Source organism: Lissotriton helveticus, chromosome 10 (assembly GCF_964261635.1).
Source record: "Lissotriton helveticus chromosome 10, aLisHel1.1, whole genome shotgun sequence".
Lineage (NCBI taxonomy): Eukaryota > Metazoa > Chordata > Amphibia > Caudata > Salamandridae > Lissotriton > Lissotriton helveticus.
Window position 1 is genome coordinate 491,688,443 of NC_136071.1, and position 24,664 is coordinate 491,713,106.

Below are 24,664 nucleotides of genomic sequence, written 5' to 3' on the forward strand. Positions count from 1 at the left end.
CTTTGAAATTCACTGAAAAAAACATAGGTTTCAGGCCTGAAATAGTTAGGAATTAGCATTTAAAAAATCTTAGAAATTCACTGAAAAAACTGTAGATTTTAGGGGTGTTATAGTTAGCTGGACATTTCACTCGTACAAAACCATTGAAATTCCTCCGATATAGTTAGTTGTACTAACTGTATCTCGCACGCCCGCAATCCACTGCTGATGATGTCACATATTACATCATTCATGACATGGTCAGTGACATCACTGATGACATCTCAGATGACATCACTGATGACATCATCCAGTGAATGTGGTTTGCTTTGTTATTTAAATATGTATTCTATAAATAGCAATTTGCATTGAAGAATGAGTGGATATATAAATATAAATATCTGGATGGAGAATTTAGTAGCAGTGTGATTGACTGTTTACTTGACTAATTTAAAGTGTCTCTCTAAATATATTGGATAGTGACTAAACTGTGTGAACATCTGTATCACTTTGTCAGTTGTTGTAAAAACTACTTCTCCAGTTGGTTACTAGCTATTTGAAAGTCTATATTGGTTATTGATTAGTTAACTGAGTATTTGTATGAGAGAGTGAATGTGTGTGTGGTTCGGTGGGAGGTGTGTGACTGCCCAAAGATGTGTGAATAGTTGATTTAGTAGGTATATGACGTTAAGACTACATGTTATAACAGTTGTTTGGGTCAGTGAATATCTTTATGGGTGTAGTGATGAGCAAATATCTCTCTTAATGGTACATGTCCAACAAAGTAAAAAAAATAAAAGGCAATGTATGTGTCAGTTGTTGTTTATAAATAAGTATACGTAAGACTCACTGATTGTATGTGTGACTGTATAGATAACTGTATACTTGTAATAGTGATTTTATAACACACTAAGTATAATTTACTATCTATATGAATAGATAAAGTGGTGTTTGTATAAGTGTATAGCTAAGTAAATGTAAGTATGATCCATTGTTTGCATAAGTGCATAGGATGACTTTATAAGAGAATAGGATGTGTGCTGGTGTGTAATGTCGATATAGGTGTATAAGTGTATTTGATAGTGTTCTATTGATCATTGACTGCATGTATGAGTGAATCTGTAGGTAAGTGATTAGATGTGTGTATAGATCTAGGAATCACTGAGTGGATTTTTAGAAACTTGTATCGGTGTATCAATGGATTTAAATATGGTACTCTGTATTTTACAGTGAGTGACGAAAGGTTATACTAGTGTGTGATGAGGTGTATCGTCATGTGGATGATGTAATCAGTGATGTCATTTGAGATGTCATCAGTGATGTCACTGACCATGTCATGAATGATGTAACATGTGACATCATCAGCAGTGGATTGCGGGCACGCGAGATATAGTTAGTACAACTAACTATATCGGAGGAATTTCAATGGTTTTGTATGAGTGAAATGTCCAGCTAACTATAACACCCCTAAAATCTACAGTTTTTTCAGTGAATTTCTAAGGTTTTTAAAATGCTAATTCCTAACTATATCAGGCCTGAAACCTATGGTTTTTTCAGTGAATTTCAAAGGTTTTTTAAATGCTATTTCCTAATTATGTGTGTGAAATCTATGGTTTTTCTGTGAATTTCTAAGGTTTTTTCAATGCTAATTCCTAACTATATCGTGTGTGAAATCTATGTTTTTTTCAGTGAATTTGCAAGGTTTTTTCAATGCTAATTCCTAACTATAACGTGTGTGAAACCTATGTTTTTTTCAGTGAATTTGCAAGGTTTTTTAAATGCTAATTCCTAACTATCACGTGGCTGAAACCTATGTTTTTTTCAGTGAATTTCAAAGGTTTTTTAAATGGTAATTCCTAACTATAACGTGGCTGAAACCTATGGTTTTTTCAGTGAATTTCAATGGTTTCGTAAATGATCATCTTTAAATGTATTAATTGTTATATTTTTTATACTGATTAACTACATTATTTTAAATTATTTATTTTTAGATATTTTATTTTTTAAATTACATTACATATTTTGAATATACATTGAAAACATTTTTTTTACACCTCTCTGCAACGCAGCCCCCTGGCTCGTTTGCAGAGGGGGAACTAATTCCCCTTGCATACTGGGGGTCCCTGGGGGCCAACTAGCCCACCAGGAACCTCCAGTATTCCCCAGGGGGCTGCATTGCAGAGAGGTGTAATGAGGCCACACCCTTTTTTACACCTCTCTGCAGCGCAGCCCCCGGGCGCGTTTGCAGAGGGGGAACTAATTCCCCTTGCACACTAGGGGTCCCTGGGGGCCAACTAGCCCACCTGGAACCTCCAATATGCGCCAGGGGGCTGCATTGCAGAGAGGTGTAATGAGGCTACACCCTTTTTTACACCTCTCTGCAACACAGCCCCCTGGCGCGTTTGCAGAGGGGGAACTAATTCCCCTTGCATACTGGGGGTCCCTGGGGCCAACTAGCCCACCTGGAACTCCAGTATGCGCCAGGGGGCTGCATTGCAGAGAGGTGTAATGAGGCTATGCCCCTTTTTACACCTCTCTGCAACGCAGCCCCCTGGCACGTTTGCAGAAGGGAAACTAATTCCCCTTGCATACTGGGGGTCCCTGGGGGCCAACTAGCCCACCAGTAACCTCCAGTATGCGCCAGGGGGCTGCATTGCAGAGAGGTGTAATGAGGCCACACCCTTTTTTACACCTCTCTGCAACGCAGCCCCCTGGTGCGTTTGCAGAGGGGGAACTAATTCCCCTTGCATACTGGGGGGTCCCTGGGGCAAACTAGCCCACCTGTAACCTCCAGTATGCGCCAGGGTGCTGCATTGCAGTGAGGTGTAATAAGGCTATGCCCCTTTTTACACCTCTCTGCAACGCAGCCCCCTGGCGCATTTGCAGAGGGGGAACTAATTCCCCTTGCATACTGGGGGTCCCTGGGAGCCAACTAGCCCACCAGGAGCCTCCAGTATGCGCCAGGGGGCTGTGTTGCTTTGCCCCGGGGGGCGGCGGTCCCCGGGGCAGTGTGGGGGGGGGATTGGGGCCCCCCACACTTCTTTATCACTGTGCCCCGCGATTTGGTCCCCCCGGGGGGTAATTTAAAAAAACCGAACGGGTTTCTAAAAAACTTTTTTGGGGCCTTGTGGGACCACCTGGGCAGGCCTAGGGGGTCAGAGTGTTTCAACCCTGCCCCCTTTTTGTGGTCTACACGTTTGTTTTTCTGATTTCTTGTGCCTCGGTCTACCGAGCACAAGATGGCTGCCAACACTTCCTAGTTTGAAGTGTTGAAAGCCAATGAGCATACAACTTGTGCTGATTGGCTGCCACTGTCTGTCAACACTCTAGACAATTTTTTTTTCAAAAATCGCGGGGTACGCGTACCGTACGTGTAACGTACGCGCACCCCGCGATTTTTGAAAAAAAAAGAAAATTGGGCCTTGGGGGTCCTTGTGGGACCACCTGAGCAGGCCTAGGGGGTCAGGGTGCTTCTACCCTGCTCCCTTTTTGAGTTCTACATGTCTACCGAGGCACAAGATGGCTGCCAACAATTTCTGTTTTGGAGTGTTGACAGACAGTGGCAGCCAATCAGCATGCAGCTCGTGCACTCGAAGGTACGCGTACCGTACGGTATGCGTATGGTGCGCGCACAGTGTGCGCGCCTATAGATATATATATTCTTTCTCTTTTGATTTTCTCAGGAACTACTGGAGGGATTTACACCATTTAAGCAAAAGCGTGATCTGCGAATCAGACTCTACCATTTTGCCAAATTTCTTGTAATTCCGTCCAGCCGTTCGGGCTGTAGCCATGTCTAAACGTCCTATGGAAACTAACATGGGGAAAACACGGAGCCCCCACTTGACGAATCCCCCCAATACTTCAGGGAAGGAGCGGAGCGGGCCATCTTCTTTGAGAAATTCGCGAAGATTCATCAACCGGCGCCAAAGTTATTCCAAATAGAATGTTGTGGATTTCCTATGGAAACTAGGTCCTAACTATATCTACCTACTGGCGACCGCCAGTAGGTAATACACATATATATATCCATATCTATCTCTTTTTCTCTCTCTATATATATATATATATATATATACTAGCAGCCCGTCCCGACGTTGTCCGGGTATGAAATAGAATGTGTGTAATGTGTGTATTTGGCAAGGGCAATTTATTTTAAAATCTCGCGGTAGACAAATTTTTTTGTTTCATTAGAATAGGGACGGAGAAGGCCCAGCTGCAGCCCTGGTTGATGTTAGCAGGCGCATGTAATTGGTGTAGTGATCCGCCGCCTGAGCCCGGCTACAGCCCTGGTTGATGTTAGCAGGCGCGTGTAATGTCATTGAATGAGAGAGCTATCAGCCGCGGGTAAATCCATTTAATGAGAGAGTTGAGTGACAGCGAGTAGGAGAGGCTGCAGTAATTGTCCCCGCAGACACGCTCATTTGCGTGTTCCCCCGCTTGAGGCCCAGATGCAGGCCTGTTTGATGTTAGCAGGCGCGTGTTCCCCCGCTTGAGGCCCAGCTGCAGCCCTGGTTGATGTTATCAGGCGCATGTAATTAGTGTACTGATCCGTCGCCTGAGCCTGGCTAGAGCCCTGGTTGATAATAGCAGGCACGTGTAATTTTGATGAATGAGAGAGTTCAGTAATAGCGCGCAGGAGAGGCTGCAGTAACGTTACTTACTAGGCCTCCAGGTGAACGCGTTTGTCATGCCCCCAGCACACGGCCACAGCAGACGATCTTCTGATTAATGTACGACCCACATGGCATGAAGGGCGGAACGTAGCACACGCCCCCAGCGTTTCTCACGCCCCCAGCGTGCCCCTTGATGCTGCGCAATTGCGTTCACATGGCATGAAGGCCAGACACACGCCCCGATCGTTTCTCACACCCCCAGCGTGTCATGCCCCCAGCATGCCCCTTGATGCTGCGCAGCAACGTAATTGGCGCTTGTATATACGACTCACATGGCATGAAGGGCGGACACACGCCCCCAGCGTTTGTCACGCCCACAGCCCACGATGTGATGGCCGTACCACACGCCCCCAGCGTGAGTCACGCCCCCAGACCACACCCACAGCACAACGCTGACATGCCCACAAGGTACTACTTTGCTGGCACGGTTCTTTTATCTTTTAAATGTACAGAGGAGTTGGCCTAACGGCTAAGGCGCTCCACCTCGAACCTGGGGATCTGGGTTCGAGTCTTGGTAACGACGCCAAACATCCTGTGATTGTGGGCAAATCACTAAGGGCCATATGTAGGTGGCCAAATACCGATCGCTAACACCGAAAAAGGGTCATTTCCGGTGTTACCGACAAAAATGTAGCCATGTGAGATGTAGGTAATACCGAATAGGTTCGATAATAACGAATCGGTAATAAACATAAGTTACCGACTCGGAATTGCCGAAACAATGAATACCGAATCGGTATAAACGATTCGGTAATAACCCCAAATATGCTATGTAGCAAACCCGGGTAATACCGATTTTGACCAAAATCGGTAATACCGATTCGTTAATTACCACGTTTCAGGAGCATGTGGTAAACAGGAGGAGTCTATATAAACAGACCCAAAATGCATCACTGTGGACACTATGGCAGGCCTCTATCTCATAGCAAGGCGGCTACGCCTGAGAGCAGCAGGAATGAGGATCTGGAGACGTGAGGAGCAGGTGTACAGAGTACGCATCACTCTGTTCCAGTTGACAGAGGCAGAAATACACGAGAGATACAGATTGCACCCACAAACCATCCTGGATCTAATACGGGACCTAAGACCCTATCTGGAGCACCAGACGCCAAGGGCCCACGCAATCCCCACCCATGTCCAGGTACTCTGCTGCCTGCACCTCCTTGCATCAGGAAGTTTCCAGGGCGTGATAGCAGTAGTGGGTGGAGTATCACAGAGCTGCCTATCCCGGTTCTTCAACACCTTCCTAGACGCCATGATGGACACAATGGAACACTACATATCCTTCCCCAGTACGCAGGCGGAGCTGCAGAGAACCAAGCTGGAGTTCTATCAACTTGCCCACTTCCCCCACGTGATCGGCTGCATCGATGGGACCCACATTCCCATCTGCCCACCTGCAGCAAGTGAATATATTTACAGGAACCGCAAATCCACCCACTCAATCAATGTGCAGGTGATCTGCAATGCTAAACACATAATAACAGACATCGTGGCAAAATACCCCGGGAGTACCCACGATGCTTACATCTTCAGGAACAGTGGCATACATACACGTCTGCTTGCTGGTGAATTTGCCGACGGATACATACTTGGTAAGTAAATGTCACACACCCTGATGTACACCCTGGCACAAGCTGTTGGTCACACCAATCAATGCAACTTACTTCTCATCATAGGTGACAGCGCATATGCCCTCCGGCCTTTTCTCCTCACACCATATCTGAACCCAACCACCCGAAGGGAGAGGAGATACAATGTGGCACATAGGAGCACACGCAACGTGGTGGAGCGCACTTTTGGTTTGCTCAAAAGCAGATTCCGTTGCCTCCACAAAACAGGAGGTGCGCGTCTGTACAGCCCCATCAAATGTTGCAAGATCATTGCTACGTGTGCAATGCTACACAATCTGGCCACTAAAAAAGGAACAGCAGTGGAACTAACTGAGTCAGAGGACGAGGACGAGGACAACCCTCAGCCAGAGCCCAGCGCGGCTGGTGCTGCTATTGAACATGATGGGAGACATAGACGGGCAGAGATTACATCACACTATTTCTGAGTGAGTAAAGACACAGAGGCATTTCAAATTACATGTAGAGGTGTTTATTTGGCACACCTCCAGCATTGTGAGCATAGTCCAATTGGACATGGGTTACATCACCCATCACATGCATGTGGACATCCAGTGTCCTTCACTTCTTGCGTCCCCGTGCTGCACGTGCTTGTTCCCCATCGACACAGACTGGTGAGTCGGACCATTCCTGTGCTGGGGCATTACGTCCACTACGCCTCCTGCACTCGGTGGGTGAGGGTGTAATGCTACCACGGCTGGTAGCCTCCTCACTGTCCCCCCCCCTTCCATATTAGAGGCCTTGGCATTCTGCATGAGCTCTAGCACTGAGGTCATGGACACCATCCCCCTGGCCACATCCCTGCTGCAATGCGCCATCTCCTCCTGCATGGCGATGGACCGGCGACACATCAGTGATGTCGTAGTGGCCAGCCGGTTCACCGACTTGGTATAGTCCTGGAGTCTCTGTCTCTCCCGGCGCATGCCAACACGGTCCTGCTCCAGCTGGATGCAGAGGTTGTCCACCGAGGTTGCTACCCTCTCCATCCCTGCAGACATATTCTCCCCCATGGCACTGATACCCTTCTCCATCTTGTGCATATGTCTGTTAATGTTTGCCACCTCCCTGTGTAATGACTTCATCTCCCTCCATTGCAGGCGCTGGACCTTCAGCATGTTGCCTTCCAGTCCATCGAACACACTGTCACCCTGCTGAACTGCCACTGGACTGTCTGGCCTTGCCCTGCGGCGTCGTGATGAGATGTTCGCACCCTCGGATGCAGAACCAGCCCGCGCCCTGTTGGATCTCTCTACGATAGGACTTTGTGCGCGCTGGCTGCCCTCCTCCTCCGACGACTCCATCTGCTGGAGGGTGTTCACGGCATGCCTCCTGCCTGACTGTGGTGGTGGTGGTGGTGGTGGTGGTGTTGGTGAACGTCGCAGTGGTGACTGAGTGAGAGGGGATTGCGGACCTCCCTGGCGCTGTGGTGATGGCTGTGGTGGAGGATTGGCTGGCTGCGATGGCGCAGAGCTGGTGTTCCCTGCAGGCATGCTGTCTTCATCCCGTCCACTCCCCTCTGGCCTGGCTGACCTGCCTCTGCTGCCCTCAGCTGCACTGCGAGATGACTCGCCTGCAATGACACAAATGTAAATATTCTCAATGCTCTGTCTGCATTGCCATTGCATTAAAGTACATGCCAACAGTGCACAGTGGTTATCCTGACCTATCGAATTCTATTACCATGCTATTGTGTTAGCTGCCCTGACAGTCCTGATCATGATTTCACACTGACTACATCACCCAGAATGCATTGCAGGTAAGCAGTAAGACATGGTGTGGAGTGGGAGCACATTTACCACTATGGGGGTTGGGGTGGGGGAGGGGGGAGGGCAGCATGCTGGGCATGCTTCTTACCTTGTTTTCTAGCTGCTCTGGCGGAGCTGTCTGCGTCTCCTATGCCACTCACACTCTCCCGCTGGATGGTGGACTCTACCATCTGTTCCAGTGGTGTAGGTACTGGGGCTCGATTTTTTCCTCCTCCAGTTTTCCCTGCCAGCCTATGTCTCTCTGCCATCCTCTGTTTTGCAGTTTTTCTGAGGTCATACCACCTCTTTCTGATGTCCTCTATGGTGCGCAGGGTCACACCTATGGCATTGATCTTGTCCCGAATGCCACTCCATATTTGCCTCTTCTGTGCGTCTGGCACTTGTTGGGACTGGGCTCCAAACAGCTTGTGGTACTCTTGTGTGACATCCTCGATCAGGATCTCAAGCTCCTTGTCACTGAACTTGAGTTTTCTTTTTCTTTCACCTGCCTCCTTCTCCTTGTCCTGGCTTGCCATTTCAATGCTTGTTCAGTGGTTTTCCTTTTTATTTTCTTGACTGTGTTGGTGCTGGCTCCTCAGCTCTCCTGCCTGCCTGCCTGCCTGCCTCACAGTGAGCTCCAGGCCCTGTGCACCTGGCTGGGTGTGGCAACTTCCTGTTTGGGAAGTAAATGGGTGTATCCGGATTGGCTGATTCACCAAAACGCTATTTTTTGAATTACCGAGTCGGTAATACCGAATTTGGGTGTGGAATCTGTATCACCGATTCGGTAATAGCCTTTCGGTATGTATTTTTATTACCGATCTGTTCACAATCAGTATTTAATACCGATTTGCTACAATTCGGTAATGTTTACCGAATTTTTACCTACATCACGTTTACCTCATTCTTAATACCGATTCGGTATGAATCGGTATTAAGGATTCGGTATTGGCAATTTACCTACATATGGCCCTAAATCTCCCCGTGCCTAACAAAAATGAATGTGTGTCCTCATGTAACGTACCTGGTGCTATGTAAAGCGCTCTGATACCTGATTCAGTTTGGGTCAAGTTCGCGCTATATAAAACTCTGCAAAAAATAAAAAATAAATATGGTGGCCGTCTGCATAGCCTATGTCCTTCTGCTGCACCTGCCCTTTCCAACGCTGTATTGGCTGTTGTGATTGGTGCTGTGGTTACTGAGAAAGGTTTGGGCTCTCTCTTCATAATATTAGTATGGATATATATCTATATATATATATATATATATATATCCACACAACGGCCTTCAAATATGGACAGACTCCAGCACGCTCGAGTTCGCTCTCAAACACAATTTATTGGCAGAAACAACAACTGTAATGTGTTTCAACAGCTGCAGCTGCCTTTGTCAAACGAATTGTGAGTGCCATCTTTCTTTCTTTAAATACACGTTCCTGGGCCTTCCACAAACCTTAAAGTAGCAGTGTTAATCCACACAAATGTTCCAAAAATGATACGTAGCTATAGTAAATGGCTGACATCAGTTGCTTATATAAAATGTTTCATAAGTAACAAGTATGAGTCTTTGCTAAATTATCCCAGTATAAAGCCCTGTGCTATGTCCAGTGATACATTTCTAGTGAAATGTATTTAATTACTCTGCCTCATTGCAGAGTTCTCCTAAGGAAATGTTTGCTGGTTACCAATTCTGATAGGACACCTAATTTGCTGTTTGCTAGCTTGTGCTAACTGGACACTTTAGTAGCCTCTCATTATCATAAAGGGTAAAGTTGCAACATGTCCTCAGCTCCAACAAGAGATTATGGCTAAAACTCTTGGTTTGATCAAGAATTTAGGATGTAGTTGGAAAGGGTAGTAACACTGTTAATCCACCCAGCACCTATTGGCACAAAAAACAATATAGGGATTGTACAAATCCAGCCTCCATATTCCCACAATGTATTTTGCCAGTTTCTGATATTTTTCTTTTTCATATAGTTTTCAATACCTGAAATACTCAGTAATTATAGCACTACTCCTCCTCTCTTCATGATCATTGGTTTAAAACTCCCCCAACCCAAAGATGCATTTGTGTACCATTAAAAGAAAACTTGTACAGGTAGTATTAATTCACAAGGAGAAACCATGCAGGAAAAGACAGTAGGTCTAGGAGTAGGGAGACCCACATGAGCATCCAAGGTGCTTCATTCTGCAGTAGCTGGAATTCCAAGTAAGGCAAAAGGCTAGCTTTCTTTTTTATTTTGCAGTTTTAAATAGTTCAAACTGAACCCGAAGGTAATGGAGCGTTTTACATGAGCAGCAGTTACATTACCTAATGTCACATTCATTTTTTTAGGCACAGAGAGATTGTGATTTGCCCAGAATCACAGGGTCGATGCCAAGACACGAACCGGGTTCCACAGTCCCAAAGGCGGCAGCTCTATTGTAATACAACTTCCTCTCCTTTTCCATACATAACATCCCCTTGTGAGACTGTGTCTTCACTAAAGCATACACTAGTGTCTCCATATCTGGAATCCTATAAGAGTAGGCTCAAAGGTCTACAGTGATTTGGAAAAGAATGTAACTATCTCATGATTCTGTTGTTTTACATATTAATGTATAGCCATTCATCCAGTGCTTACAGTAGATATATCTATCATAATGTGACAAATAACAACAATTTACTTTGTCATTTAGTAAACAAAAACATCTAGCACTCAGAAGCCTTGTGTGAAAAAAGTAAATGCCCCTTTACTGCTTCCAAATCTCTTACAACCAGGTACTACTAAATGATTACTTGATCATCAGGAAGTGCTACTACTTGTATATAAAATCAGAAACATTTGCAGTTTGCCATGTTGCACCGAGGTCTGTGGTAGCACCACGTGCCTAATTCAAAAAGTGTCTCTGATGGTTTCAGAGCAAGAATCCTGCTGCTGATCATTCGGCGAAATGTTGTAATACCACCTCCAAACAATATAGAATCCATTATAAACAATGAGAAAGAGTATATGCAAATGGAAAAAGTATAAGACATGACAATTTAACAAGAGGTAGGCATCTTTACAAAGCCTACAAGCCGGTGCCAATACAACAATGGCTGTACTGAACAGATTTCCTAAAGGTGCAACTTAGAGAAACCACCTTCACTCCAAAATTAATATTGCTGTGTGGCTTACGTGTGCATAACGACACCTCAATGAAGGACAATAAGTCTGGTATAATGACCTCAGAACACATTTTTCAAAAGTGGAGTTGTTCGGTTGTGGTGCACAAAACAAACACCTCCTATCATACCATACCTTTACTAACTGTCAAGGAAGAAAGGGGAGGGATAATCGTTTGGACATGCTTTGCTGCCATACGACCTAGTTGCCTCGGAATCAACGAGTCCATCATAAATTCCTCTCTAAACTAGCATATTCTAGTGGAAATGAGAGACTGTCCAACCGTTAAAGCTCAGCGGAAAGTGGCTCATGAAGCAGGTTTACAATGCAAAACCCACCAATAAACCTACAACTGAATGACTATAGCAATATAAGAATCTGAATTTTAGAATGGCAAAGTTAAAGTTCAGATCCTACCTTCATAGAGATGCTGTTGAAGAACCTAAACATAGCTATTCATTAATTAATGTTTTCAAGGATTAAAAGGCTTGAGCAGTTTTGTAAGGATGAGCAGGCCAGAATTCCACACAGGCGATGTGAGAGACTAATACACTCTTACAGAAAATGTTTACTTTAAGTTTTTGCAAATAAATAAGGTTTCAGGTGTTACTGAATCATAGGGTGCAGACAAGGCTACTAAAGGTTGGATGAATTTCAGTTGAATAATTAAATAAAGACAAAGTCAAATATATGTGAGTTATTTGATACACAAGGTTAGATGTATCTACTGATATGATTTGGTGAGGACTAGCTGAAGGTCACAAGTGGATTTCACTGATACACTGTTGTGCTGACCAGATCCTCCACTTACTGTGGCCCAGATCGGTAAAGTCTCTATACTTACAGGATGGGAAAACCTTTGCTTGCTAGGTTTGGAGACCTTTTGCTTCAGACAGATGGTCGAAATAACATAATATTGTGCGCATTCATGTGTAAAAAGTTAGGAAATGCAGATTTCAGATGTGAATAATAAGGCCAATACAAGGAACACATCATCTAGTGACTATCTCCTTGTCTCTGAAGTGGGTATTAGTCGTGGGTGCTGCTGACGTTCATTAAGACTGGGCCTGAATAATTGACCTGAAAGGAGGTCATGCCCTTTATGAAGTAGTTCAGCCCTTCAGAAATCATAATACATCATTTGTCTTACTTTCTTCCAAGTTATGTTGATCATGCACCCCTCCCGCACCCCAATAAGATTAAATAACACAACAAAAGAGGCGAGTCTGATTTGTTCCCTGGGCATGAGTAGATAGAGATGCATGAGTAGTCATGCCATTATTACAGTCATTGCACGCATTGCCGATACTAATAAAAAGCTCGTAAATAACTCAACCTCTCTACACATGGGGATAGTTTTTTCATTATTTGGGCTTTTCACCCTTAAACCTTGGGCAATGTTAACTATTTTCTATTACCTTACAAGTAAGATAGAATGTAGACATGTCAGAATTTATTTGACTACGCTTGTGCTTGGAGAATCTGATAGTGGTGAAGATGGGCATCAGCCTATGGTGGACTGACCTATAGAATAATGTATGCTTTTCCTGGTAGACAGCTGCCTCTGAAAGTCTGGTTAGATGGTTAAAGAAACAGTCACATATCACAGTCTAACCCATGTGACTATTTTGCAGTCCTACTAATGTCTCAGAGAGAATAGGATATTGGGAAGTCACTAATTGCCTTTCTGCCTTTGCTATCGTATAAATATTTTCCTGCGGTGCCCCAACCTCTTTTAAAACTCTTGTTCCTCAGTTTCCAGGAGGTGTTCGATGGACAAGCCCCCATTCTGTCCATTTTCTCTATGACTCTTCAGCCCCTGCTAAGCGCCTTTGTTGAGGGGCTGAATGTGGCCCTGGTGACCTTGGGCGAGTCAGACCCCAGAAAATCACAGCTTCTCACTGGTGACAACAACAACAACCGTGTGGGTTTGATTCTCCTGGCACTGGAGCACCTCTTCCGAGATCTGTTGACCTCAGAGAGATTAACATCTGGTGAGTAACACTGCTGTAGAATGTATGTGGGAGAAAGACTGAGGAGTTCATTTGATGAGGAGAGGTTCATCCACAGCATGTTGTGCTAAATAAACGTTAATCAGAGTTACATGATATCTTTATGTTTGAATGCCAGCCTTGTGAATCAATGGCAACATCTGTGAAAAAATTGTTATCAAGGGTGTAGCCAAAGTCTTTCACCCCAACCACTTCAACCTCTAATTTCTTATACAAGAGCAGAGTAGTAAAATACAGATAATTAAGCTAATATATGGCCTTATTTAGAGTTTGGCTGACTGGATAGTCTATCAAAAAGTAACGGATATCCTTTTCTTGGCCATGGACTATAATGTATGTGTTATATAGCCAACATGATATCTGCCACTTTTGTAATGGAATATCCCTTCCACAAAACTCGAAGTAAGGCTCTTTGTCTGAAACAAAACCGAAACGTGTACACAATTCAAGATGGTAAAACAGAATTAAAAGGCTGAACAGTAGGTTTTTAAAGAAACTAAGAATTGGCCAAGACCTTTGGCCACATCCAAAAAATGCATATTTACCATTAGATTCATATCATATAATCAAATTGTGACATATTTTTTAAAAATAGTGGTTTTGCAATCTTTTGGTGCTCATTTAAAAATATTTGGTAGTTGGGATGTACAGTAATTTGAATGGGTCAGAATTCTAGGCAGTCGTCAGCATTCCTCCATTAATGTGAAGGTGCTAGAATGTTGTACATTTATCCATTCTTTGGTGTCCAATGGGGCAGACAGCATGCTCCTGCACAGTATGAGTCCATATTTATTTTTCCTACAACCTCAATGAACTTCTTTTAGTTTTGGCAGAATCCTCTTCTCTGTCAAATGTGGTGTCTTGGACCCTGTCGATGTCCATGTATGAAATATACAATGAAGTGATAAAGGATCTCCTGCAAGTGCCTGGTTCAGCGACCACCCGTGTGGAACTAACTTACTCTGCTGAAGATGGGCCACATATAAGGGTAAGAGTGTAGCTCCTCTTTTTCAACCGAATGTTGTGTCTCTTCTCTTGTTGTACGTAATATAGTTGAGCAACTTTCAAAAACACCACCCATATCCTGCCCCAAGTCAGGCGAGACATTCTCAGGTTTCAAAGTTCAGAACAGTTTTACCCCAACATTCGCACTGACCTGCCTCTGAGAAAACCACATTTGCACCAATCAATCAGCACAGAATGCTTTGCTGAGGGCAGTGCAAATTCTGTTTTAGCAAAGATCCGTGCTCCAGTTTTGCACAAAATAATCTAGCCTCAATCTTCAACTACAATATGTAAAATTGTAATTATGTCTGTGTCTATTTGTAGGAGATGTGGAACGGTGGCTAGTTAGCTGACCGTGGAAAAAGAGCAATGTATACCATAAAATGGTGTGTAATTCCGCTATAGGGCCCAGGATTATACTTATCCTTAGGCACAAAAATAACCACAGGTCTTGGGGAATCCCTATCTGAAAGCAGGGTAGGAATCGCACTGGGCCTCCTCTGTATGAATTTCGGTGAGGGTCTGCCTCTCCGAATTTACCTGAAGTGGCCCTCACTAGCGACCAAATCAGTAAAAGGATACAGGATAACTTCAATTTTTACTATTGTCTTAGCTTACGGAGAACCTTAAACATTGAGTAGATTATGGTCCACTCCAGGTCTTGATGTAATGCTTAGAACTCTATGGCAATTAGGGTCATGAAATATGTTGACCCTACTGAACATTAATCAGGGGCTCATAATTACACCACTTTGGTTCAGTCATGTTTTTAGTCTTGACACCGCCACCCACCAGAAATAAAATATTAGCAATGGGCTTACCATAGCCAATTTTAATTCCCCAATACACCCAGTCTACCACTTATTCCTACCAACACCCAATTTGGGCAGTATCCTGAGCTCAGGACCAGGTTGTGATAAAAGATCTCTGATAAAGATCCCAAGTCTCTGGGAGTTTGCTGGGTATTGCAGTGCCCACCCAGTGCGGAGCAGTCCTGGTGATAAAGCATGCCACCTAGGCGGTTGAGTGCTTTTGCATTTTTAAAATAGGGGTTCCCCAAGACCTTTGGTTATTGTTGCACCTAAGGATAAGTCTAATCCTGGGCTTTATAGTGGAACGACACACCATTTTGTGGTATACTTTGGTATTTTGAGGAGGATGTTTGTTGGACCATGTTAAACTTTCCTCTGCCATCTCCTCCATTATGGTGGATATGTGGAAAAAGAACACCTGGGTTCCAAACTTTATTTCTCGGCTTCAACCATGAATTTTCTGTTGTTGGTTAATTACATTATCTATGTGTATCTCTGTGTTTGTATTTGACAAGATTAGGAGTGCTGATGATAATTGCTATAGTGAAGTCACTCAATATTGTGGTTTTTAGATATTGAGATTCATAATGCATACAAAACAAATTAGTACAATATATTACAAAAGCATAAAAAAGATTAATCTTCTGATTTAAAACATGTTTTCCAAACTGTCTAGTACCAAGATATAATAAGAATATAAATTTCATATTTCATCAATATGTATAAAACCAATTTCATACCATAGTACCCAGTGTGAAAATAATACAAAAACAAAAGAAAGAACTTTCGATATTTCATCAGTATGTATATAACCAAGTTCAGTAACATGATTCAGTCATAGACTGACATTAATTGATGTATGAAAGCAGAGACATTTCAATGTTTTGCCTAAAGGGTTTGATTCAAGACATACCTTTTGCTCGTGGCCTGCTGCAGAGCGGAGCCCTTACAGACACTAGAATTTCAGGACAGGTGTGGAACCGTTAGTGCTCTGCTTGGTAAATGTACTGTCTGTTACAGAGACCTTGGGTCTGTTATTGTAAATAGGAGACTGGATATGTACACTTTGTAGGCTTTCTTATCGCAGAAAATGCTGTTAGTGTGCACTTGAGTCTTTCCTTCAGGAAAAAATATTTGGATCTATATCTTTACCAAGTTTATTTGAAATATTCATTTTTAGGGTCTTTCTCATGTTATTGTGTCTTCAGCATCTGAAGCCATGGTATTATTCCGTAAGGGTTGGTCTCGCCGTACTGGTATGACAGACCATGCGCCAACTGCATCTCATTCCAGTACTGTCACCGACTTCCAGCTCAAAGTGGTAAGTACCAAGAATGAGTTGCTTATTCTCTTTCGGCTAGTCATGGTTATTTTTAAAGTGATAACCACATTGCCTTCTGTCCCGTTCACTTGTTTGTTCCTATCCCGTTTACTCCTTCTTCTCTTCCCCAGTGGACACTGTATTTTGCTCTAACCTTTCTCTCATACAAGCGCTGCCTCTTCCATTATTTTCCATCAACGTGTGTGCCATTTGTATATTCATGTAAGACTATTGCCTTTTTAATCTCCATATGTTCTTCCTTCTTTTCTTCACCTGATTAATGTATGTGGCCTGAGAGCGTGTGTGTTTGTCAGTCCTGAGGCGAAAAGCCGGGACTTGTGTGAAGAGGTGAAGTGAATACTGCTTTCTACATAGCACTGTAAATAATTTGTAAATTACTCGTTTTTGGCACTAAACTGATTTTAATATATTTCCTGACTGCTAGGATCAATTTTTATGTTACTGCCATTTAGCGCCTACCTGCCTAGGCATCCTGCCCACTGCAGCCGAGTAGTTGCTGCCGGGGGGTGTGACTCGCCTCTGCTACCGCCATCTTAGGGGTGAATTTAGCAGCCGTCCATTGTTCGGCCCCTCCCTCGCCCAACAGCACAAAACCCTGCATTCCCCGCCACGCCGCTGACTGAGAGCGTGTGTGCTTGTCAGTCCTGAGGCGAAAAGCCGGGACTTGTGTGAAGAGGTGAAGTGAATACTGCTTTCTACATAGCACTGTAAATAATTTGTAAATCACTCGTTTTTGGCACTAAACTGATTTTAATATATTTCCTGACTGCTAGGATCTATTTTTATGTTACTGCCATTTAGCGCCTACCTGCCTAGGCATCCTGCTCACTGCAGCCGAGTAGTTGCTGTCGGGGGGTGTGACTCGCCTCTGCTACCGCCGTCTTAGGGGTGAATTTAGCAGCGGTCCAGTGTTCGGCCCCTCACTCGCACAACAGCACAAAACCCTGCATTCCCCGCCACGCCGCTGACTGAGAGCGTGTGTGTTTGTCAGTCCTGAGGCGAAAAGCCGGGACTTGTGTGAAGAGGTGAAGTGAATACTGCTTTCTACATAACACTGTAAATAATTTGTAAATTACTCGTTTTTGGCACTAAACTGATTTTAATATATTTCCTGACTGCTAGGATCTATTTTTATGTTACTGCCATTTAGCGCCTACCTGCCTAGGCATCCTGCCCACTGCAGCCGAGTAGTTGCTGCCGGGGGGTGTGACTCGCCTCTGCTACCGCCATCTTAGGGGTGAATTTAGCAGCGGTCCAGTGTTCGGCCCCTCCCTCGCCCAACAGCACAAAACCCTGCATTCCCCGCCACGCCGCTGACTGAGAGCGTGTGTGTTTGTCAGTCCTGAGGCGAAAAGCCGGGACTTGTGTGAAGAGGTGAAGTGAATACTGCTTTCTACATAGCACTGTAAATAATTTGTAAATTACTCGTTTTTGGCACCAAACTGATTTTAATATATTTCCTGACTGCTAGGATCTATTTTTATGTTACTGCCATTTAGCGCCTACCTGCCTAGGCATCCTGCCCACTGCAGCCGAGTAGTTGCTGCCGGGGGGTGTGACTCGCCTCTGCTACCGCCATCTTAGGGGTGAATTTAGCAGCGGTCCAGTGTTCGGCCCCTCCCTCACCCAACAGCACAAAATGGCCCCCACATACAGGGAGCGCAGCAGACGGGCGCAGCGGGCGCGCCGAAGGCAAGCCCGTCTGCGCCCGTCCGCGCCAGCTCTGCGCCCGGCGCCGGAAATTATGGGCATTTTCCTAAAACCCCTAAAGTCCAATATTCAAGCACTCAATTGTTAGAGCTGAACCAACATCTTTGTAAACCAATACAAAAAGCTAACCCAACAGAGCTCTCCTCTAGATCTAGCTGTGCCTCCTGTGGCCAGCTGCTGCTCAAAAATCTCTCCCACCAACCCCACAAACCATGTGTCTTACCTCCAGCAAGAACTGACTGCCCCGCTACCAATACTTATCTGCTAGCTAACAATAATAATCATAACAGTAAATCCAGCCGCTCGGGGAGCGAGAAAATGCCCATAAAATGCATTCTACTGAACGCTAGATCTATGGTCAAACATAAACATGAAATTTCAGCCCTTATCACAGACCATGACGTTGATCTAATGTTTTTAACAGAAACTTGGGCATCCAAAGCCTCAGGACGGGACTGGAATGATGCAGTTCCAGAAAGATACCTTGTAGAGTTTGTAAATCGATCAGGTGCAGTGGGAGGGGGTATTGGGATTATATACAAATCTCACCTCAAAGTACTCTCATTACCAGAACTGGATCTAAATGCAGAAGCCATGAGCTTTAAAATTAAAAACAATAATTGTCTAATATTAACAGGCCTGCTTGTGTACCGCCCCCCCCCCCGGTCTAAGAGCACCATTCATCAGGGCACTACATACCTTTCTTGAATCTACTTCTGATTCTATTACTTGTACTATCCTGGGCGACTTTCATTTTCATTTAGAAGCAGACAATGACCCTGACTCAGCCACCCTAACGGACTATTTTCTGAGCCTTGGAATGACTCAGCTAATCTCTGGCCCTACCCATACGGCGGGCCACACCCTTGATGGCATTTTTACAAACAATAGCCATATTAAGGCTACCTCGATCCAAGCAGTCCCCTGGTCGGATCATAGCGCCATCTTCTTCAGCCTGCCTCAGAACAACCTGCCAAATCCCCGTAGGGCCCTCACACTTCCCGAAAAAACACGTCCCTGGAACAAACTTGAACCTGTCCTTCTGGCCGATACACTTGCTAATAACCTGCCTGCTCTCGAAACTAGCGATGTAAACATGGGAGCTATCAAATTTCAAAATTGGATCAGCCAGGTGGTTGACCAACTGGCGCCTATTGAAATAAAAAAAAGTAAGAAGGAGATCAGCAACTGCGCTGTGGTACTCCGCAGAGGTGAAGCACGTAAAAATGAAATGTCGACGACTTGAGCGGTTGTGGCGTTCGGATTACAGTGCTCCAAACAAAATAGCATATAACACAGCCCTGCAGGAATATAAGACAGCAATAGTTCAGGCCAAATCAACATATTTTACTAATAAAATCAAGGCAGCCACTAGCACTACAAAAGAACTATTCAAAACTGTCGCCCAGTTGACCAAGAGCCCCCGCGATAGTATTTTCAGCCAGGACCAGAACCTCGTTACCAACATTGCAACCTTTTTCCAGCAAAAAGTCCAGACAGTCTATAATGACCTTAGCTCCTCTGCATCAACTACGCCCAACGATAACAACGATACTATTTCCCGAACCGGGACCAGCTACTCCTGCTTTCCCTTATTAGAGGAGATACAAGTCACAGACCTTATTCTACAGATGAAGTCAGGGTCCCTATTAGATCCATGTCCGCCACGCATATTACACATGATCCCACAGACGGTGGCAGCCGTCCTGACCCCCCTGATAAATAATATTATCACGTCAGGGGTTTTCCCCAGCAGCTGGAAAAAAGCCTGCATTCGACCAATCCTTAAGAAGGAGTCTTTAGACCCTACGGTACTCAAACATTACCGGCCAATATCCTGCTTACCCTTGCCAGCTAAGATTTTGGAAAAAGCCCTAAATCAAGAAATGATGCGATATGTTGATCACAACAAGCTCCTAGACTCCTCTCAGCATGGCTTTCGCCCCCTTCATTCAACAGAATCTGCCCTTATTATGGCAACCGAAAACATTCGAAGGAAAATGGACGAGGGTGGTAGAACGGCCCTGATTCTACTAGATCTCACAGCGGCGTTCGACACCGTGAACCACTCGATTCTATTAAACAGACAAAAAACTCTAGGCTTTACTGATACTGCCCTAACTCTTCTAACATCCTTCCTGGATTCTCGAATCCAACAAGTACACTGGGAAGGCTTACAATCAGATGAGTTCTCCCTCCCTGGTGGGGTCCCTCAGGGTTCGGCGCTGTCACCCACCCTGTTTAATTTATATGTGACCCCCTTAGCTGCCCTAATCCAATCTCATGGCCTGCAATTAGTGTCTTACGCAGATGACACTCAAATAATAGTGTCAGTATCCCAGTCCATTGAAGCTACGGCAGAGTGTTTTAAGAAATGCCTTCTCGGTGTAAAAAACTGGATGAGCTGTAACTTCTTAAAATTGAACACGGACAAAACCGAGATCATCGAATTCGGTCAGAAATCATCCGTCTGGAGCGACCTTTGGTGGCCTTCGGAGGCAGGCATCTGCCCTAGTCCTGCAGACAAGGTAAGAAATCTTGGCTTCCTGGTAGATAAAGATCTTTCCTGTAAAGCTCAGATTAACCAGGTTACCTCCACCTGCTTCTACACCCTCAAGGTTCTTAGGAAAGTTTTACCCTACATCCCTCCTACACTAAAAAGAACGGTACTGAGTGCATTAGTAATGTCCCGAGTGGACTATTGCAACTCACTCTATCTGGGCACAGGAGAAAAACAACTGAACAAACTGCAGGCAATCCAGAATGCCGCAGCTAGGGTCCTGTTAAATCTACCCTACCGTCATCCAACGTCCAAAGCCATCAAGGAACTTCACTGGCTTCCAATCAGATCAAGAATACGGTTCAAGGCCCTCTGTTTAGTCCATAAATCCTTGTATGGCGCGGGACCACAAGACTTGTCCATACTCCTCCCCCGGTATCTGCCTTCACGTACGTTAAGGTCAGCCAGTCTTGATCTGATATGTCAGCCAAGAATAAAAAGAATGCGATGGGGCGGCAGGTCCTTTTCGCACCAAGCCTCCAGACTATGGAGCTCTCTGCCCCCTGCGCTGCGCTCACAAAAATCCATGCTTTGCTTCAGAAAGGCGCTGAAGACCTGGCTTTTTTCATCACATTAAAGATCTGCTATCACTGCTCCCTTCGACACTGCAGCGCCAAGACGCCACGGCATTCGAGCGCTTTATAAATACTTCAGTCAGTCAGTTATGTGTTCTATAATCCTATCAGCTTCTATATTCATCCTCTAATCTGAAATAAACATACAAATCAGGCCAAATGCATGCACATAGACCTAAACTGCCACTGGACCTTTAAGATGTTGTTAATTTTCCCATCATGCATTCAAGATCAGTTAGTCAGTTTATTTTATTCCTGTTCACAGAGCAGAATCTCCAACCTTATAAACCTTTTCCAAGGCTTATTACTGACTAAAAATGTGTTCACTTAATGTGTATGGATTTTTACAGAGCAAGCAGCTGGGTTCTAGTGGACAGCACTACCAGAACTAGTCACAATATTAGCGATCTATATTGCCCACCTCAAATGATCTGCTGCCTGTAGATCACAAAATAAATATTACGCTTTTTGGGTGAGAGGCAACATATAAATGACAAATCACATGTACATATTCAAACAGACGATATAAGTCTTGTGTCGTTACTCGTCTTTTATTTTCAGATGTATGTTCAAATTGTATGCCATTACACCCCTGAAGAAGCCCTTGTTCTGGGTGAAATGCGTTGGCTGATCTCATTCCTTTGCATACCAAAAATACATCTGAAAATAAAAGACGAGTAACGACACAAGACTTATATCGTCTGTTTGAATATGTACATGTGATTTGTCATTTATATGTTGCCTCTCATCCAAAAAACGTAATGTGTATGGATGTCTGCAATTCAAAGACAGCTTTTTCTTAGGATAATTGTCCCTATCCCTTTTTTGCAATGAGTTGTTCACTCAGCTCACCTTCTCCAGACTCTGAGACTCCATGCCAGCTAAATGTGACAAGTGCCTTTCTTATGGAGTAAGAAATCCTGGAAAGATGAGAATGAGATTTGTATTGTCGGTTTTCTAGAATGATACTTGATTAAGAAATGTAAGCATATCTAGAGATGCTTTACAGTGGACTTAGGAACAGGAAGGGGCAAGCCTTACACTGTAGGAGAAGTGGTGCAAATGACCTGTTGGACCACCATAAAATGCACCACATGGAAGCCTGCACCATCCTCATTTGTGGGTGTGACATGTCTGCTTCGGATCCCTTGACCTCTGCTCTTGTTCTCAGTTGACACTCAAGCATTCGGCCTCCAGACATTTGAAATGGAGGCATTCAACATACAGGAAGTCAACATAGTGTCTTTCCAGGGCCCCATATTTAATGATGCAGTACTACTCACAATTGAGCTACATATAGACATCCAGACCTTCTGCATTTATGGTGGTTTCTGATGGTGCCTTTAACATCGAGGTGACTAACCCTGACATCTAAAGGATCGGTTGGTGAAATGACTCCCAGAAAAGAGAACACACATATGTTAATGCAGGATCACACACACAAGCTACAGGTCCACATAAAGCAACAACCAACTGACATAGAACTTGGAATGATATATAAAAGCATACAGCACAAGAAGCAGAATATGGAACAGAAGTTAGCCTAATGTTCCAAGTCAGTCTACCACAAGGTAGGTCCTACCTTACATAAAAACAAACCAGCAAGACTGGCAACGGTAAGCAACTGCCTCTCCTATATAAACATCCTTCTCCACATTCCATCGCTTTGTCACTGTTGTCATCATGGCACTATACAGGACTCCGAATTCAGAACCCAACACATTTCTTCCCGTGTAAACCAAAAAAATAAAAGAAATAAAATGAACTCCCACCCAAAACAAAACACAAGAAATAAAAATAGAAACATGCAAGAATAAAAATGCATGCACAAATGACAAGTTGAGGGGTGACAAACAAACTAAAAGATCATGACTAAGCCTTAGATGAGCATATTTCACCTTTCAGAAGTCATGACAAAGAGCTACTCGTATGCTTAGACTTAGTCCTTGAACCTTGCAGGTGGTCTTCCCTCCACTTCCGATCTCAGATTCCTTGTATCCACACCCAAGAACAAGAACTTGCCCTGGTTGGTAAGAAGGTCTCCCATCCCTCTCTGTGTGGATAGTTTTTCTTTCTTCCACCACTTTCAATCACTTAGTTTAACCACTGATCCTTGACAAAGACAATTCCCTTTGGGTTGGAAAATATCGACTACCCCTACGACACTATGCCAGACAGTTTCACCTTGACTTAATGCTCTGTTTTGAAAATCACCTGCCGTCTCCCTGTGACCACCTTCTTGCTTACATATTTCCCTTGTGCTTTCTCACAACCTTCACCTGCTTACACTTCTCTTCAGACACCTTCAAATCACATATCGAAGGCCTGACCAGCTTTGTGGCAGCCAACCAACCCATCAACAACGCAAACGGCGATGAATTTGTGGTGGCATTTGGGTAGTATGAACAGCCCACATCAAATCTTTGAGCTCTTCCCTCCAATCCAAACCATTAGCCACAGACAACTGAATGTTGTCATTGATAACTCTGTTACAACGTTCTACCAAACCATTGCTGTGGGGATGGTACAAAGAGGTTGTTACATGTTTTATACCCCAATGGGAGATCATTTTCTGAAACTCCTTCGACCCAAAATGCACCCCAATGTCATGAACAAGTTCCACAGGGACACCTTCCCTCAAAAATAAGGACTGTAAAAACTCCACCAAATCTTCAGTATTAGTCTATCTAACAAACTGAACTTTGTGTCCCATAGTCTATTAGCACCAAATCATACCTATTCTGCTCATCCAACACATACATTTGTCCTATAAAATCAAAACCTAACTTGTACCAAGGTTTCCCTTGAAGACAGTATGGCTTCCATCAGGCTGGCAAAGTGACGTGATTTGTTGCTCACTGCACAAGCTACACATTCTCTCACATAGAACTCCACACATCTGTCCACGTCAGGCCATCAAAATGTTTTTCTAATCCACCTTTTGTGGCTCTCTCTCCCACGTGTCCTCCATGTGCCAGACCTAGCACTTTGCTCTACAAACCATGAGGGATGGCCAGCAGATCTGCACTTCTCATTACTCCCTCCTTAACTCTCAACTCCGAGAACACATTTTTAAAAGCAACCACAGGCTCACTTGTACCTTCAGACACCCAACCTTTGCTTAACATATTGCCCACTTTTTAAAACACCTCTTCTTGCAAAGCAGCCTTCCATTCTTCCTCTGATATACATCCATGATCAGACCCCACCAACGCTGTAACCACACAGAAATAATCATCCAAATCTTTCACTACCCCATCATCCCTGAGTGGCAGCCTGGACAAACAGTCAGTGAATATATTCTTCGCACCCTGTATATATTATAACTGAAACGGAAACTGTAGCTGCCTATAATGCCATTTGGAAATGCAAGGAATGGCTTTGCTGGCCCCAACAGTAGTAAACAAATTGACTAATGGCTTGTGGTCCACCTAGACGGTGAACTCTATTCCACACAAATACTTCC

At 44.2% G+C, this 24,664-nt stretch overlaps 2 protein-coding genes across 6 annotated transcripts in view; one reads left to right on the forward strand and one right to left on the reverse strand.

Moving 5' to 3' along the window:
• The window catches only part of LOC144784299 (WW domain-binding protein 2-like), a 431,126-nt gene extending 413,888 nt beyond the window's left edge, over positions 1-17,238 (reverse strand). Inside the window, exon 1 of the mRNA XM_078662996.1 lies at positions 17,162-17,238. The gene's annotated coding sequence lies outside the window, so the exon portion shown is untranslated. The remainder of the gene's footprint in view (positions 1-17,161) is intronic.
• Positions 1-24,664, forward strand: part of CCDC78 (coiled-coil domain containing 78) — a 434,980-nt gene that overhangs the window by 138,981 nt on the left and 271,335 nt on the right. For 2 of the 5 annotated variants that reach the window (XM_078662986.1, XM_078662987.1), the window contains exons 3-5: positions 12,938-13,176; positions 14,019-14,182; positions 16,192-16,332. In XM_078662986.1, the coding sequence (XP_078519112.1) occupies positions 12,938-13,176; positions 14,019-14,182; positions 16,192-16,332 (544 nt within the window). Of the gene's footprint in view, positions 1-12,937; positions 13,177-14,018; positions 14,183-16,191; positions 16,333-16,978; positions 17,030-17,623; positions 17,759-24,664 lie in introns of those variants that run through there. The other 3 variants (XM_078662990.1, XM_078662988.1, XM_078662989.1) reach the window with 3 other exon arrangements.